General features: G+C 45.6%; 1 protein-coding gene across 1 annotated transcript; it reads right to left on the bottom strand.

The window, feature by feature from the left end:
- Positions 1-10,977: 10,977 nt before the first annotated feature.
- On the bottom strand, positions 10,978-15,245 carry LOC146186692 (uncharacterized). Its single transcript, XM_084607371.1, has 4 exons — positions 15,030-15,245; positions 14,435-14,593; positions 13,455-13,781; positions 10,978-11,686 (listed from the first exon to the last, which is right to left on the bottom strand). Exons 1-4 carry the CDS (start codon positions 15,079-15,081, stop codon positions 11,352-11,354), a joined length of 873 nt encoding a protein of 290 aa, XP_084463497.1. The 5' UTR covers positions 15,082-15,245; the 3' UTR covers positions 10,978-11,351.
- Between the last annotated feature and the right edge of the window lie 3,385 nt (positions 15,246-18,630).

Below are 18,630 nucleotides of genomic sequence, written 5' to 3'. Positions count from 1 at the left end.
TTCACTATTCTTTTTAGTGCAGTTCTTTTTACATAATGCAGCCTTCTCGGAATGCATGAAAGGAAGCAATAAAATGACAGCTAGTTTAATTAGTGGGGTTTAATGTCCAAATCTAAAGGTGCTCTTGCTATAAGAGACGCCATAGTTGAGTTCTCTGGATAATTTCGATTACCTGAAGTTCTTTAATGTGTGCTGACATTGCAGGGTATATAAGGCATTCCATTTTGTCTCGATAAGAATGTGGCTACTGTGGCTAGGATTCAACCCACACCCTCGGGATCAGCATCCAAGTGCCCCAACCAGACTGGAGGGTGGTAGGAAAAGTACACAGTTTTGCTAGAAAAATCGCATTTATCATGAACGAGCTTTTTTTGTCAGTTATGAAATATAAACGCACTAAAAATGCTTTTCTGTCCTCTAGCGCCCCCTTAATAATACAAAGTTTTTTTTTTTTTAATTGGTTCACAGGAAGGGAAAGGCGCAGTATCTGTCACACTTGCTCTGTGGACACCTGAACCGCGCCGTAAGGACAGGGATGAATGTGGGAGTGAAAGTGGAAAGAGAGAAAGGGGAGCCGTAGTGGAGGGCTACGGAGTAATTTCGACCACCTGGGGATCTTTAACGTGCGCTGACATCGCACAGCACACGGACGCCACTTCGTTTCGCCTCCATCGAAACGCAGCCGCCGTGGTCATGTGCAACACGGTGTAACTGTAGCAGAGAAAGGTTTGGTTTATGGGGTTTAACGTCCAAAACGACTCAGACTATGAGACACCATAGTGGAGGACTCCAGAAATTTCGACCACTTGGAGTTTTTAATGTGCATCAACATCGCAGAGCACACGGGCGCATTGCTTTTCGCGCCCAACGAAAAACGGCTGCCGAAGCCAGGATTTGATCCCGCATACTCGGGCACAGTATTCGAGCGCCCTAACCACTGTGCCACCCCGTTGGCGTTGTAGCAGAAAAAGATTGACATACAAACAAAAATATTTATTACTCATAAAAAACGTTTGGCCCTCAAAAAATAAAAAGATAAGAAAATATACTGAAAATTATAAGGTCAAAACTGTCTGTCGTTGAAAGTTAAAGGCTGGTAAGCAACACAAAGAAGGAGACGAAGTCACAGTAAAACTAATGCTCTCATTTACAGTTGTATGAGAGCTACTGGCCAAACAATGCCTGCACCAAGTAATGTAATGCAAAATTCAATGAGACTCTCGTTGGCAGAACCATCACAAGATGCAGGTTAAGGTAACAAATCATACACTTACATTGGTGAAATAAAGCTCAGTAGCACTTTGCCTATGCCTAGTACAGCTTTAATTACATTGCTACATCCACTAGGAAACAAACTGCAGCAAACCTTTTCGACACTATTTGTGAGCATTCTTGGCTGCTTGGATTTCAAGATACTGATAACAAGAACAGTATAAGCAATTATAAATTCAAACAGAAAGCAAGGAAATTACAGAAGCCTGAAATTCTGACTGCATTACTTCAGTGAGTTTGATAATGACGTTCTGTAGTTAGCAATATCAAGGGGTAGAGGCCAGTACAGCCCGACAACTACATCACCACACCATCCTCTGGAGGTGCTTGAGACTAATGGGAATGAAGGGGACCCTTTTTTATTTGCCAGCCAGAATGTCCCTTTCCTACACATAAAAAGAGCACCGCAACAGCTATCTCATTCCAGATAATATTAGGAGACGGCATTACAATACAGCTTTGTATGGCTCTATGGGCCACTGGGTGGTACATACCACCTTTGCTTTTGACAATACATTAAATTCTTCGATGTGCGATGTCATCAAACAAAATTATTATTTAAACCGTCGAAGTTTCTAAACAAGTGATCGTCGCCTTTCTTGTTCAGACAGCATTAAAACCGGAGCAAGCATGGGGATTATAACAGCAAAATATCTCATTCAAATAATACAATGTTGACATTAGAATCATAAGTTAAAACAAAATCGAAATAGAACAGAAATAGCAGAGTACTTGCAACCAGGATGTGCACTGAAAAAATTGCAACCATTATTTCATAAAATGCAGACATTCCTGCTTGCACAAAGCGCAGTGCAGCCAAGAAGCAATGGATGGTATATAAGCAGCATAGTGTGAATAGGTAGTAATAAATCTTGGCTGCAGCAATATTGATTCACCTCACTAGTTAAATACGGCCGATAGGCAGATTTTCTGAGATAAATTAAGATTATTTTTTTATGAACGTAAAAGCTTGCTTGTTCACAAAGCCAAGCCGGCAGAAGTCATGTACAGTACATAAACGGCATAGCGTGAAATGGTAAGAATAAACACTGCCTGAAATGATACTGATTCACTACAATTGAAGACAGCTGCTAAGGACTAGAGGTAATAATAACAAGTAGGTACATTGAAGAAACTTATCTCTTTTGTGAAAAAAAGGACACAAGCTTGCAAGAGAAGTAATGAAAAGCAAAAACAGCGCAGCATGAAGTGGTAATAATAAATATATGTTGTAATGATTCCAGTTCATCACAAAGGTTAGATATTGCTTCTAGGGACTAGAGACAGCGACGATCAGCCAGTACACCTAGAAAAATTAAGATAATTCTTTTATGAAAAAATACAACCTTGTTTACACGTAGCAGAGCAACCAGAAACAATTGATAGTATGTGAATGCCGCATGAAATAGCATTAAGAAACATTTGCTGCAACAACACTGATTCACCAGAACAAATAAATCTTGCTGCTAATAAATAGAGGTGGTGATAACAAGTAGGCGCACTGATAAAAGAACTAAACACTCTTGTAAAAAAAAAAGGAATACATGCTTGGTTGATGAATGAACAGAATACAGACAGCACAGCATGAAGTGGTAATAATAAATAAAAGTTGCACATTGTCACATAATTTATAAATAATGACTGCAGCACTCAATGCTACATGATTTACCTTGCTGGGTTGCCTGACTGTCTTCTGCTGCAAGATGTTCGCGAGAAACTATTTGAAGGTGCTGTATTCACTAGTGAAGATAAGGCATGCTCCTTGGATTTAGCTATTTTCGGTGGCGATGGCTGCTGAACAAGAATGAGGCTTGGATGTGGCAAGCCTGGAAGAGGCACATCATATGTGGTTCCTTCACTGTCAGTTTCATCAGAAGAAATCGAGCGTAGCACTGGCCTCCTTTTCCTTTTCCACTGCACATTCTCAGAATCAAACCCCCCGTCAGATCTCAGGTAGCTTGCAGTTCTTTGTTTCTTACTAGATCATAGTGGTCTATTGAGCATTAAACAGTGCAAAATCAAAGTGACTCCAAGTGCTTCGTCATCTTGCAAATAGTACAAAAACCAAAACAATAAAATACTGGCATAAATGTCAGTACAGTAAGTAGCCTTTACTTATAAACTTTCAAAGTGATACAAATTGAAAGAGGTAAATAGTGTAGATATCACAGCTCATAATAGAGTGAAAAGCAGGTAACCTAGAACCAGTTTTACACGCACTTTTGGCAGGGAACTGAAAGGGAAATGAGAGCTTCGTTATAAACACGAATAGAAGAAGCCAACAGTCGGCGAGGGCAAGGAAAACGTAGGGATTTTTTTAACTTTGATTTTTGCTATAGCTATTGCTGAAATCATTTTGGAAAGAAAGGTAATTCATTACAAAGTAGAAGGACAAACAACGTAGAGATTGTGGAAACTGAACCCACGACCTCCGAATATCGCCTCCGGTGCTCTTAAAAACTGAACTACATCGACAGCTGTCCAACCAAAATGATTACTGCTCTAATTCTGGTCTATGCCAGAAAACAAAATTTAAAACAAATCCTCTACGTTTTCCTTGCCCTCGCCGACTGTTGGCTTATTACATTATGCATGCACTGGCACACATAGCTATGTACAAGCTACAAAATTATGACACAACAGTCTCTGCTACCCAAATTTGCACTGATATGCACCCTTGTACACAGAAGAACTAAACGTTTTTCTATTTCTGTGAAGCCTATGTGAGAATATTCCAGGCTAGGCTACAGGCATAAAAAAATCCCACTTTGAGTGTATAACTAAAGCAATATGATGCTTACAAGTACTTCAAATAGTGCTTACTACAAGCCAACAATCCTCTACATCTGTACCTCTTCCAAAGGCAATTTCGTTTCTCATTGTTTTGTATTGCCTCGTTAATCCTGATCAAATTTTAGTACTGGGGCCACACAGCAGTGTTTTCTGCAATATCCATGTAGACGGAACAGCGGAATTCTTCCACCCCGTCTTGAAAATGCCGCATGCTGAGCATTTTAGAACCTGAAAGCTCACAATAAAAAACACAAACCTTGAAACCCCAACACCAAAAGTACAGTTTTACTTGAAGCTCATGTTCTACAAACCGTTCTGTAATGTCACTAGCTGACCCTCTACTATCATTAACTTATCCCTGGTCGCTCCCGTCGACAACATCGTCCCGCTCTTTCTCAAAGGTAGTATTTATACCTCTTTCGCCTCTGGCGGTTGCTGATATCGCTGAAAGAGTTTTTAGCTCTCTTCATTTTGCCGGTGAATATTATTCCTGACCATAACGCCTTAGTACCGAAAAACAAATTGGTGGTGGCTCAGCTTCGTTAAGCCTGGATATCAGAAGCGAAAAGAAGCCTTTCATTCCGTTCTTCTTTTCTGCGCGACGACTCTTCAGACTCTTCGCTAGTTTTCGTGCTTGGCGCAGTTAAACAACGATCAGATTCTCTCTGTCGCCGTGCAGCAAGGCGAGACTCCCGCTCTTCCGGTGTTTCAGCAGCTTGTTAAGCTCTGTGTCGCGTTTAATCGCTGCCTCTCAGCCAAATTTCAAGCGCCACTTCAGCATCGTCTTCCATAGCGAATGCCTCCTACGCTCCTCTGAGAGCGCTTCTATATATACCGGCAGAGTCGCAGCAGCACCGACCACAGCCTCGCATGCGCAGAAGCGCACGGCACCGGCTAAAGGCCGGAATACATGCAGCGTTTTTTCCCACGATTTTTATGCGTTGAAAACTGCCGCGCCTACGCGACGCCCAGCTCTAAATACATGGAACGACGCAGCGGCGGGAGCTCCGCCGTGGATCTCTCGATGCGTAAGCAAATACATCAGCCCGCTGAGATAACCGCTGAGCGAGGTACGTGAAAGACGCGACACTGTCCATTGTGTTCAAATCGTGAAAGGGCTCAATCCAACGCTACTGTGCTAAATGTAGAAAGTGTATACATAGGTTGCACAAGGATTTGGCTCGCTCTAATGAACGAACATGCCTAGGAATGCCTGCTCGGATACCAGCGGCATGGTTCTTTTCTTTTACTGATGTCGCTTCAGGGAGAAAACAAATACATTACGATCCGAGAGTAGGTCGTATACTCACAAAAAAGCGACATTTCGTGCTTGATTAAGCGTTTATTTTCCCGATAACCACATTTCTGCGGCTAAACTGCCGCACACCTCGTCGGCCATGGCGGCTATGTTGACAGCGGCCGCTCAAACTGGAAATGCCACCTTTCTGCGCTCCTATTGGCTCGCGTCCGCAGTAGCTTCCGATTCGAGAAGACGCCGCGCCGCCCACGCGTCAAATATCTGGCAGGGCCAGATCGGCGGCGGCGCGCGTTTTTTCCGTCGCCGAGCGTCGAGTGCGCGCCGTCGGGCGTAAAACGCCGGCTTGGCGAGGCAAAGATGCTCCATGTATTCTGGCTTTAAAGGTCAACCGGCGTAGTCGCGGCGGTGGTTGCGGCGGCAGCGGCGGCTCCGACCACCTGCGCTTCTCCTGTGACGTCACGTGGTTTGCGCATGCGCATCTGTTCTAACGACGGAGCACAGGCGAGACTCGGGTGTTGACTAGCCTAGTGAAGCTTCTCGCTTCAAAATGAGGGCAAGCTATATTTCACGACACCACAACATGGTCGTACCATAACACGTTAGCACAAAAGAATTAATGCTGCTGCTTTACTACAGCGAAACAATGAAAGTTCCCGCCAGTGGTACAGTGTGTGGTTTCCTACGTGGACATAAGCCACCAACCACCGCGGGTTCGAGCGTCGCGCGAGCCGAAGCCCCGATCAGCCGTTACCACGCGCACACTGAAACACCGCAGCGCGCATTCAACCTCCGCCGGGAGGAGAGCACTTCGCTGCAATGACAAAAACCTCCAAGTTCACAAAGGAGACGTTTATTGAAACGCCATCCTCCAGCGGCACACACACACGCACACACATACACATATTTACAAACGCACATACGCACACACATATTTACAAACGCACATACACGCACGTACGCACACACATACACATATATACAAAACGCACATACACACACATACGCAGTCACCGTGTCAAGGGAGCGCGCGAGGAGCTAGGCTCCCCTGCGCGCACGAAGTGACACAGAGTGCGCGCCGCAAGCACGCAAGGGCGTGCTGTGATCTCTCTCTCGCAGTAACCAAAGGGTTCCTTTGAGAGAGATTGGGCAACCACCGCAAGGTACGCCTGTCGCGGATCGTTGGATCACGATCGACAGGCTCGAGCTTCGCTCTCAGGTACGACCCGGAGCAGACGAACTCGAGTACACACTGGTCTGCGCGGACAAAGGCCGGCAGACAAGAACAGTAGCGTACGCACCTTGCGATGTCTCGGAGGGGTCTCTCTCTGAGCTCCGCTCGGACAGTAGCGCGAGCGCGGCTGTCGAAGCGGTGCCGTGTTCCCGCCAAAAGGCGCCAATGAGAACCACCACTGGAACGCCAGGGCGGAGCTGTGGCCCGAACGACAGTGACAAGTCGTTCGAGCCCCTCTCCGCCGCCTCAGGCGGGAGAAAGGGAACGGGGAGAACTGGGAAGCGGGCGGCGGCCGCGCAAAGGGCAGCCGCAGCAAGCCCGAATCCCACATCCTCCTCTCCTTAATTGCCCTCCTACCCATCAGTGAAAGCACGCGGCAGGTCCCCAGCATGAGGAAAAGAATGCTATTCTCACGCAACAAGTCAACTACACTTCAGTTCCAGCAAGAACGATCTCGAAAAGACACACTCAAGAAAGACAAACATTAGCAAGGCGCACAAAAAAAAATGAACAAGATGACATGAAGAATAATGTACAAAGTTGCGGAGGCTAAGTAACGACTATGTACAGAACACAATCATGTACAGAACACAACTATGTACAGAACAACTATGTACAAACACAACTATGTACAGAAGTCCCAAAGATCGTCGGTGCAGCTCAGGGAGCCTGCGGTGACTCACCGCTCGTTGACTTCTGGGTGGCCAACGTTCACCCTTGGCTGCAAACGATCTCGGTCGGTGGTGGTACAGGTTAGGTGCAGGGACAGCGAACACGCCGAAGGGGCCCCGGGTGTGGAAAGTCCGTGGCTCCGTGGCGATCCAAGACGCACATGGGAAGACCGCGCGGGGCTTCCTTTCCACCGCGCTTCGCACACGCCGGCAAACACACATGGCGCGACGTCGTCGCCTCCACGCCCAGGCACGCACACGCACAGCCACTCACACACCAAAGGGTGATGCCGACCTTCCGCGGCGAACCTGTCCCGAGCACCTTCGCAACCGCGGCGGCCTTGGGTGAAAGGGGCATCGTCCATGCTCCCCGTCCCCAAACGGCCCCAACTTCCTTTCCACACACACCGGAAAGGCCACGCGTCGGAGCTGCCTAATGAGCAACCCTCGCAATTTCAAGCAGAAAGAGGAGAGAAGACGCGCTGTACAAAAGAAGGCACTCACTGTACAATATTTACAAGATAAGAAGCAAGATTGGAAACAGAAGAAAGCGAAAAATGGGAAAAGAGACACAAAAACAAAATAAAATACAAAGGCTGGAACTGAGCGAGCTAGAAAAGGTAGAGACCAACCTTGCTTCCGGGTAGGGTTGAACGAGCAAGCTCGCTCGGTGAAACGGTATGCCTTCGGTTGCGGAAAAGGCCCGCCGTCCGGCATCAATCACATAGGTGACCGTCGCCTCACCTTGTACCGGTGCGGGGCACGGCTGCGTTCCACCGCATCGGGTGTGCCTCGGCGCTTGCCTGTGGTGACAATGAGCACCAGCGCAAGCTTGTCAGACCGTTACGCATAGGCCTTCAGGTCTGCAATGTAGGCACGGCTGGCTTTCCCCATAGCGGGATTCTCCAGCAATGAGCCCCTGCTTGTTACTGGGGAAATGCCCCATGAAATCGCAGGTGGCCATCTGCCACGGACGCACACTGTCAGTTGGTTTCGTCATGCCCGGTGGCTTGCCACCCCTCGACTTCTCCATTTGACAGACATGGCAGGAACGGCAACAGCGGAAAATGTCGCGCTTCATGCCGGGCTGTAGTCACCGATTGACTCAGTTTCTTGAAACCTTGGAGCCATTCAGATGACCAGCCAATGGTTTGTCGTGAGAGAAACGCAACAGAGCGCCGCTCAGACATTGGGGAATAGCCACTTCAAATGGTTCATGGACTCATCATCCGTGGCTATGTTTTTCAGCGCGAGCCCGTCATGGCCCAGGAAATATGAATCCCCGGGGCACGCCGCGACACACGCTGGCTCGTGCCCCCCTGCGCCCGCTCAATACAAGTAGCGTAACGGCGCTGCGACCGCTGCAATACAAGCAGCGTAACTGCGCTTCGTCTCCCAGAGACCGTCGCTGACATCGCGACAAAACGGGTCATTCTGCTGGACCGTCGTAGCTCTTCATGGCTGAAAACGATCCCAGTCATCTCAAGGGAGAGCCTGGTTTCGTCCCCCCGCAGGTTCGCAGCAAAACTTCCGCTGGCATCGGCGTCTCAGATGTGCTCACAAAGAGCTTTCACCCTCGCCTGCTTTGCGAAGCGCTGCTTACCCGGATAGCGGAATGGGGAACCCGTCTGCGGGCGGCCCCTCCGTGCCGATCTGCGGCTCGTCCGCTGTTTCGCCCCCTTCGCCCGCCGTCCGTAAAGACGCCGCCGCGGGCGAGTGGGGCACTGGATAGTGCGTCAGCTACCACGTTCGTTCTCCCCTGTAGATACTGCACCGAAAAGTCGAAATGCTGTACCAAGAGAGGATGGCGCGCCAGCCGGATCGCAAGTTCAAGGAGCCGCATCAGCCAACTGAGCGCGCTGTCGGTCCGGCTACCAGAGGGAGCCCGGCCGACGCCTCGCCGTTCCCCGAACAGAAATGTCTGCAAGTGGGGTACGGGTGCTGTTGTGCGAAGATGCCGGCAGCGGCGGCGTCGCGCACATTGCTTCCGCAATGGCGTAAAGCTGAAACAGCGGAGGCATATGATCAACGGTCGCACCGCAGGGTGGTCCGAAGAACCATGTAGCGTGTTTCAGTGCCTTTGCCGAGTGCCGCGCAGGGGGCGGCAGGCATGGCGCATGAGCTTGATCGTCAAGGCGACCGGCTCGGCCGATGTGCTGTCCAACGACTCATGGAGTCAGGGACAATTCACGTTGGGCGCCAGTTGTGGTTTCCTACGTGGACATAAGCCACCAACCACCGCGGGTTCGAGCGTCGCGCGAGCCGAAGCCCTGATCAGCCGTTACCACGCGCACACTGAAACACCGCAGCGCGCATTCAACCTCCGCCGGGAGGAGAGCACTTCGCTGCAAGGACAAAAACCTCTAAGTTCACAAAGGCGACGTTTATTGAAACGCCATCCTCCAGCGGCATACACACACGCACACACATACACATATTTACAAACGCACATACGCACACACATATTTACAAACGCACATACACGCACGTACGCACACACATACGCAGTCACCGTGTCAAGGGAGCGCGCGAGGAGCTAGGCTCCCCTGCGCGCACGAAGTGACACGGAGTGCGCGCCGCAAGCACGCAAGGGCGTGCTGTGATCTCTCTCTCGCAGTAACCAAAGGGTTCCTTTGAGAGAGATTGGGCAACCACCGCAAGGTACGCCTGTCGCGGATCGTTGGATCACGATCGACAGGCTCGAGCTTCGCTCTCAGGTAAGACCCGGAGCAGACGAACTCGAGTACACACTGGTCTGCGCGGACAAAGGCCGGCAGACAAGAACAGTAGCGTACGCACCTTGCGATATCTCGGAGGGGTCTCTCTCTGAGCTCCGCTCGGACAGTAGCGCGAGCGCGGCTGTCGAAGCGGTGCCGTGTTCCCGCCAAAAGGCGCCAATGAGAACCACCACTGGAACGCCAGGGCGGAGCTGTGGCCCGAACGACAGTGACAAGTCGTTCGAGCCCCTCTCCGCCGCCTCAGGCGGGAGAAAGGGAACGGGGAGAACAACTGGGAAGCGAGCGGCGGCCGCGCAAAGGGCAGCCGCAGCAAGCCCGAATCCCACAAGTGTATGTGAATAAATATCAGCAAATGCACTCACCGTCCCATTTATTCGCCGGCACAGTTCCACTGTGTAAAGACGTGATTCATGATTGGCGAGATGTGGTTTGGCGGGATTGGCGCCATGGGAAAGGTCGAAAGCCACGCAGTAGCCAAGCCAAACAAAGGATGCCACTGGCGATTAGACTGACTAGTTATCCGCTTTTTCATGCAATCTTAGAAAGTAAATTTTAAATACATTGCACAATTAAATCTATGTGCTCAGAAATGCATCGAAGCAACAAATGTTTTTTTTTATTGAATAAACTTCTAAAAAAAAAAAGAATCGAAATGCAGAATGTTTTTTACGTATATGTAACGGTCCACTGTTGCTCAAGATGTTGTTCGAACGATGGCATATGGTATGTTATGTTGACCAACCTCTGAGAATGCGACTGTAACTTTATCAGATAATGTGTTATTTTAACGAACATAAGGACATATTGCTACACATTTGCAGTGTATTGCACAACATTGGAAAACATTGGCGGTATTGTCGCAACGTTGTGCTGACATTTTGTGCTACTAGGAAAACATCTGTGCGTTGTGAGATGTCAATAAAAGCCAGTTGGTGCAAATTAATCCGTCGCCCTCCACACGCACACACTCATAGCCTGAGTGACTCAGTGGACTCACCATTCACAAACCGCACCTTTTTAGCAACAATAAAAAATGTTTATTTCCAAAACTTTTTACCTTCACATCTTAGCTTCATTCCTGGAATATGCTGGTAAGGCTTTGTATCAGAGAGCGAAATAACTATTCACGCTATTGGAATACAGCCCCAAGAAATTTTTTGATGTGATATGCCGCGTCCATTCATATTGAAATTCAATTTTCATTACATTTCGAAGTGCTTCTCGTTCCGAGAATACAGATGGAACAACTATTAGTTGGAAGGCAGCAGGCATGAAAAAGAAAGCGATCCCTGAATTTCCCCTTTTGTCTTGGTTTGTAATCTGATAGAACGCTGTGAATAAACTGGACTATTCAGTGGCGGTCGACATATTTCTCGCAAAAGCGGCTGCTAGCCAAGTGGCACGCTGACCTCCACATCCTTTGGGAGGCTCGGAAGGATGCGGCCTAGATCGTCCGCGCCCACTGCATTCACTGCGATTCGGTATCGCTTGCCTCCTAGGAGCGGTAACGTGACATTCATTGTCTTTCCTTCTTCGAACTGTTCTCTGTGCGAAACGAATACATACAGGTCTCCTGGAGACCTGTCCCGTTCGCTCTGCTCCTTCTCCCAGTGCACATGGAATCCGATGGGGACGCTGTTCCAAGCCGAAGGTCCGACAATGTTGAGCACCACGTTGCCCGGCTGCGTCGACAGCACCGACACCTGGCTAGGTACATCAGGTTCTGCAGCGAGTAACGAATAACGAGCAACAGTGAGAGATTAGCGGCCGTATACCTAACTTCACAACTCGGGGGAATCAAAATTGGGGACGGATGTTTCAACACTGCATTAGCCGTTAGATACAGTACTTTGAAGGGAGGAAGAAGTCTGATCTATATAATAATAATAATAATAATAATAATAATAATAATAATAATAATAATAATAATAATAATAATAATAATAATAATAATAATAACAATAACAATAATAATAATAATAATAATAATAATAATAATAATAATAATAATAATAATAATAATAATAATAATAATAATAATAATAATAATTATTATTATTATTATTATTATTATTATTATTATTATTATTATTATTATTATTATTATTATTATTATTATTATTATTATTATTATTATTATTATTAGTAGTAGTAGTAGTAGTAGTAGTAGTAGTAGTAGTAGTATAATATTATTAATAATAATATTTACTGAATCAGATGAAGGGAAAGGCGCAGTATCTGTCACACTTGTCTCTGTGGACACCTGACCCGCGCCGTAAGGGAAGAGAGGAAGGTGGAAGTGAAAGCGGAAAGAGAGAACAGATTTTATTCTAGAAAACTGAGCCCCATTGGCGGCCTGCTTAGTTAAACTTTTCATGGCTTCTGTTAGCTTCGGTGGTGCCGATTTTGTATTGTTATGTGCAGTAACCATCTTAACTCACGAAGCTAGCTTTTGGGGCATTTTGTTATTTTTTGTTCTGTAGATTACACAGATATACTTTTGGGTTACTTCATGTACTGCGTTATATGCAATGTAAATATGGCGATATGTTCTGTTATTTTTTTTTGTCTCGCTAAATTTGCCAACTGTTCGGAGAGAGTGTAAAGGGGACCGATGCTTCGTAAGGAAACTTTAATTTGCTTTTTTGTCACCGCCTCAGCTACCAAGTATGGTCGGAAAACAAATCAGAATCTGAATACCACAGTTTTGTTTTTTGCGCCTTATTTCATTTTTTTTTTTGGGGGGGGGGGAGAGTTTAGGTATAGAAATAACCAATCAATTAGCAACAATCGCTGCAGCATTTTATCCAGAGCTAAAAATTTCCTTCCGGACTTTAACGACCGCCTAAGTAACTGCTTGAAAATTTTTTCACCAGTGAGCAAATACGCTTGCGAAAAAAAAAACTTTAAATTGAGATCAGACTAATTATTTCAACAACGAGAATGGCGAACCCTTAGGCATTCTTCCGGGTATAACGTTTGGTTCTAAGTATTATATGGGTCAACTGTTGATACGACGCCGCCTGATATTCGTCTCTTCAATAGATGACCTGAGAAAATACAGTGCTTCCCTTAAAGCAGCAATATATCGCGATCATATTTCCTGCTGATACCCTTACGGCGGTAGAAGAATGCATCAGTAATATTAGCTCTTGTTTAAAAACAGCTCAAAATGCCAAGAGAGAGAGAGAGAGAGAAATATGTTTTATTCCCAAAAGAGTGTGACCATTAAGGCATGTCGGCCTGGCGTGCCCCTTAAGGGGGGGGGGGGGGGGGGGGGGGGGGCGACGCTCTGGGCCCACGAGACAAGCGCCAGCTGCCAAACCTACGCACTTTTATGCGCCATTTCAAACCGCATAGCACTCTGATATTTAGCCATCTTTTTGAGAGGTACCGGCTAGAAGGAAGGCCAAGGAATAAAGATTTGCTGTCCAATAAATAAGCAATTAAAACGCATTGTTGAATTACTCGAATCGTTCGTGTTTACATACCGTAGGCCATTGTTCGGAAAGCCACAGAAACTGCTCTTCCAATCTTGCGCGGACCTTCGAAGTTGCCACTCTGTGTGTAGAAGGGCCTTAAGAGAACAGTGTAATTAGTCCAAGAATTCAACGAGTCCTTCTCGTATGAAGACACGTTTCTTGGTAGTGTGTCCTCGAAGGAAAGTCGTGAGGAATATCCGGTCAGAAAGTAACCTGCTAATTTCAAGGTCTGGCTCGGCAAGTCTCTTGTCGTCTCCGACCAGAAAAAGTGCGCCGTAGTGCTTGTTACGTTACCAACATCCAGCACATTTTCTTTCTCCAAGTATGGTAGTGGAGCTGAAAAAGGTTCATTGCACTTTAAATGACGTATTGCATTGCACCGCGTTATATTTTACAGTGCTTTGAAAAAGATTGCTAATCACAATGCGATTTCTAGGTTAAATTTCAGTCATGTGTTGGCAAGAGACAGCTTCCGTTTCATATATGTAAGAAAAATCAACACAGCTAAGCTCTCTGTTAAAATTATCGGGGAGATTTAGGCTCCGCCTTAATCTATGTGACATGTAAGCGAAGGCTACCACATATAAAGCCCCCCCCCCCCCCTCTAACCAAGCTGTACGAACGTGCCAGCGTGGACTAGGGCTAACGTGAATGCGAGGGTACTGGCAGGCTGATTTCAATATTACCTTTTCATATTAAACGGGAGACCCCAGTTGGCACCTCCTTAAAAACGTAACGTGAGGTAACCGTACGTCCTGTCAGTACTTGGGGATGTTAGCTCCCATCTACCGCCTGCCAGCGTCATGCTCGGGATATTTCAGTCACAACGCCAACGCCGAAAATGACACCGACGCCGGATTGCTGATGGACGGAGCCTTCAATGCTATCGCATATCGCGTTAGAAACTATACGCCACTCGCTATTAATGCTTTTTGCGTTGTGTAAGATTCCAGCGCTCCGACAGCGGTGATTGCCCCAATAAATTTCACCGCATATCTCCGGGTTTTCGTCATGAGTGTTCCAGTTGGTGTTCCCACCGGCTAGAATTGGGCAGTCTACAGTTCCGTCGCAAACGGACATTGCAGGAATGGCAGGCTCATTAACACCGGCATAAGGGCAGGTAAAATCTCTTTCCAGATGAGTAGAGCCTGTGTAGGTAAAAGTAAGAGAGCCAACGCACATTACTGTTTGTCGCCGGACGTTGGTGCCAAAAGCAAAAAAAAAAAGATCCCTGAAAAAATTGTGAATGATGAAAGACGGTTGCTTCGCTTCGCTAACTATTATTCCTTTGAAGCAATCCGCTCTCAATGAAATTTAAATTAGGTAAATTAGAGTCAAAAAATAATTTATATTTTCCTGAAGGAGCAAGTATATCTAAAGCTCCCAATTTGAAAATAAGCGCGAGGAAGGAAGGTTTCTATCATAGAAACAAAGACATTCTTTTGGCAAGCCGCACTGATATAATGTTCCGTATAATCTGCATGTGAAATGCACGTGGCGATACAGACAGGGCCTGCTTCTGTCACATCTAAGTAACACAAGATAAACAAGATGTCGGATACTACAAATAATGCCCAAGCTTACCTATTGTACTTAGAAGAAGCAGCAAAAAATCCAGGCTCGTTACCCTCATCATGCTTCAGTAGAAAAAAAAAAAGCGTGCCGCTCTCCGACAAGAGATGTTTCCCGGTGTTGTGGCTGCCCCGGCCGGACGTCAGTCCTGAGACGGACGTAGGATAAAACCACACGTGCCAAAGGCGGGACCGAAGACAGTTTGCTGGCCAACGTAGGGAAGGTGACACCGCCCATCGCGGTGTCTACACGCCAAAGGAAACGATTATCTTTTGTATATATCCTGTTTCGAGCGGTTTTTGTGCGGTTGCTTCCTGACTGCTCAAACATAACGCCGTCCGCTCGCAATGTAATGGAAGCTTTGACTCACCCATGAAGATCGAATAATTTTTATCTCTCAGTTTGAGGTTATAACGACGTAAAACCGGATGCAAATAGTTATCGTGTTCTCCTCGCATAAACACGATGAAGAAAATCCCTCTAGGATTAGCATTTTTCTACGCGAGCAATGCTTGTGTTTATATCACGCAGAAAGGCAATGAAAATTCGGTATTGCGAGATTAGACTAGGCTGCCAGGATGGCGAAAAAAAGACTTATTTCTTTCAGTCTACGCATCCTTACACGCCTCCAAATAAAATTGCGCAATTGTGCTTGCTTATGTCCGAACATAAGCGCAACTTAGCCAAGGGTGTGTTAAGGTCTGAGAGATGGAGGCAGAGTGAACAACCATGAAAAATGCATTCAGGGCGTTGACGTGGGTTCGAAATTAAATATAATTGGTGCTTACCCACTAATCCCCTTTGAACTTTTAACCGAAGATGCTCTGATGCGCTAGAATTGATGATCCCAGAAAGCAATATCGCCGACACTACTCCTTTCTTGGTGAAGGTCCTGCCAAGGTAATAAGGCTTACCGACGAATAATTTACACAACAGGCAGTTTTAGAATGTAAAGTATTACAACATTGTTTGTATAGCTGAGAATACATCATATATGTTCGAAATTGCAAATGAAACAATTAAAATTATGGCCTAGGCAGAACGCCAGGTCTGACATCATGATTACATTCATATTTGATAATGTGCCTTTTAGCTTTTCTTTTCTATTTTGTAATTATTATGATCACTTTATAGCCATATAATTTCTATATCCAAGTGTAATCATGCTTGTTTTGTTTCCTTTCTTTGCGCGCTATTTCTCCAGCATGATTATTATATACATGTTTCCCCAATTCTGCAGTGCTTCGCCCTGTGAGGCAACAGTATATATATAAACATATATATATATATATATATATATATATATATATATATATATATATATATATATATATATATATATACAGAAAAAAATATAACAAATATGTAACGAAACATAGCTCCACCTATGTGCTCAAATATTTATTTATGATTTCATTGCTATGATTTCTGCGCCATATTTGACCGCAAATGTTTTATTCTCGTCTCTACGAATGGGGTAGGGCACAAGCCTAGGCGCTATTCTCCTTCTCAAAGCATGGCTAAACCTGAGCTGAGCTGCTCAGCACTCTGAAGAAACCGCTAAGCAATAGATTTGACGTATTTCAAGATCAGTACACTCAAAGCTGCAATCGCCCTTTGGCCCAAAGTCTCATATACATTTATTCTATTCAAGCATGAAATCACGCATGGCAGAAGCAATAAATTGTATTGTCCCATCGTATGTGTACTTATGCGCATTGTTGCTGCAATTTTTATTATAAAATTAGTGTGTTACTTGAACTCTGCATTTTATTGCCATTTGCTGTAAGTGTTTAACTCTTAAAAATTATCCCTATTTAACCGCGTATAGACGTGCTAACCAGATCTACGGGGAAGCAGGGTCACAGCCTACATAGAATAAAAACGGACATTCATCACCAAATTAGGCTTCAGTTTCCTGACTAAGCAAATTTAGTTAAACATTGCTCTTTGCTCTCCCTGATGATATCGGTGATAATAAGCGTATTTATAACCAATTAGGCACAAATAAAACAAAAACACTTCTTTAACTAGCCTACTGCAACTGTCAGATTTTTCCGGCGAGCACTGCTTTCAGGCTCCGAGGCATAAAGTCTATGAAGCTCTCAATGAACATCTAGTCTGCGTTCCCTTTTAACGCACTGGAAGCCTGTTTAGTAATTTAATATCTATATACTTCCTGTGCAGCGGCTTGGCCACTGCCCCATAAGGCACTCCATCTCCTCTCTAGAATCTAGGAGAGTGGATCTGTATGGCATTTTGTTGGCTCACATATTATACATATGCACAGTTCTTATTATTGCTTGCTACAAATAATTTCTAGATAAGTTACAAATAATTCCTAGATCAGTTTATTTCTGCACATTACTTGGAATTCCGTGATAAAGGTTACTTCTATATGGGGAATATGAGCCAGCTTCATATGTATTCCGTTTAAATTTTTCACACGGAAACTGAATAGGGAGTACAATTCGAAGTGAGTTTGGGCGAATATTTATAGTCATTCCAAGATTCAGACGCGGCAAAGACTTCCATTCACCTTGAGAGAGACTATTCTACGTTGATTACTTATCTGCACCAAGCATTTGCTTCTTTATATTATAATCTAATATCAATTCCTTTAAAATATATGGGGGCTTTTAAAGAGTCGTTTAGGTCAGTCAAAGTCTCCCATATCATCCAGGCCCAGTCACAAGCACCAAGGTTAAATCTAGCGGGTCGTCGGATTAAAGACAGCGGTGGAAGAAAGAGACGTGTGCCGACGGCGCACCCGGGCAGCAGCGGGCGATGAGCCATTCTTGATCCTTTCTAGGGGTAGCGCATGTGGAGGAGGCTGTGATCGCTGCATATTCTGCTGGCACTCCTACATAGAAGGGTTCTCGCGGTCTAATATTCTCATTTTCCCTAGCATAACAACAATCTAATATTCAAACATGCCCGTTTTTGTCGTTAAAACGCATAAATTTAATAACTAAAGCGATTTTTTACCTTAATTGCAACCAAAATGATCTGATTTTTGAACACAGGTAGGCGCGTCGACTGCTCGAGCAGCCATGGAACACCCAAAATTGAAGATAAAATATTGGCACTAATTGTGAGTGCAGCGGCCAGCGGACGATGCTTTTAGCGATAAAATATGTTATTTCTGCGGGAGACGCGTTGAAATGATGTGCAGACGTTATCAGAGCAGCAAGCTATCGATTGCAGCTTGCAGCGTAAGGATTTGTAAAATTAGCAGCCCGTAAATTAACCGGCTCTAGTTACCAAGGGTAAAAATGTTCAGAAGTGAAAACCAATCCTATCTCGTTCACACTTGATTCTCAGGCTGCAAGAAAAAATTTCAAAACGTTGGTGCAATAATTGGCTTCGGTTGACTTATGGGGTTTAGTCTCCCAAAGCGACTCAGGCTATCAGAAACACTTGTTGTAGGGCTCTTTAAATTTCGACCAACCAGGGATTCTTTAATATGTACTGACATCGCAAAGCAAGGGAGCTTTGTTTTTTCCACCATCGAAAACAAACCTCCGCGGCCAGGATTGAATCTCAATGCCATGTGTTCAGCAGTTCAGCGTCCTAAACAGTGAGCCATCGCCAAGGGACCGGAGCAGTTAAA

Source organism: Amblyomma maculatum, chromosome 6 (genome assembly GCF_055883805.1).
Source record: "Amblyomma maculatum isolate TAMU_Amacu chromosome 6, ASM5588380v1, whole genome shotgun sequence".
NCBI lineage: Eukaryota > Metazoa > Arthropoda > Arachnida > Ixodida > Ixodidae > Amblyomma > Amblyomma maculatum.
Note: the sequence above shows the minus strand (reverse complement) of the source record. Positions and strands in the feature narration are given on the sequence as shown.

What these genes read in the sequence shown, in the direction of transcription:
- LOC146186692 (XM_084607371.1), bottom strand. Translation starts at nt 15,081, where the DNA reads ATGATGAGGGTAACGAGCCTGGATTTTTTGCTGCTTCTTCTAAGTACA. An exon ending in CGAAAACCCGGAGATATGCG is followed by an intron (nt 13,782 to 14,434) that starts GTGAAATTTATT and finishes AACCTTTTTCAG; the next exon opens with CTCCACTACCATACTTGGAG. An exon ending in TTTCCGAACAATGGCCTACG is followed by an intron (nt 11,687 to 13,454) that starts GTATGTAAACAC and finishes TACTCGCTGCAG; the next exon opens with AACCTGATGTACCTAGCCAG.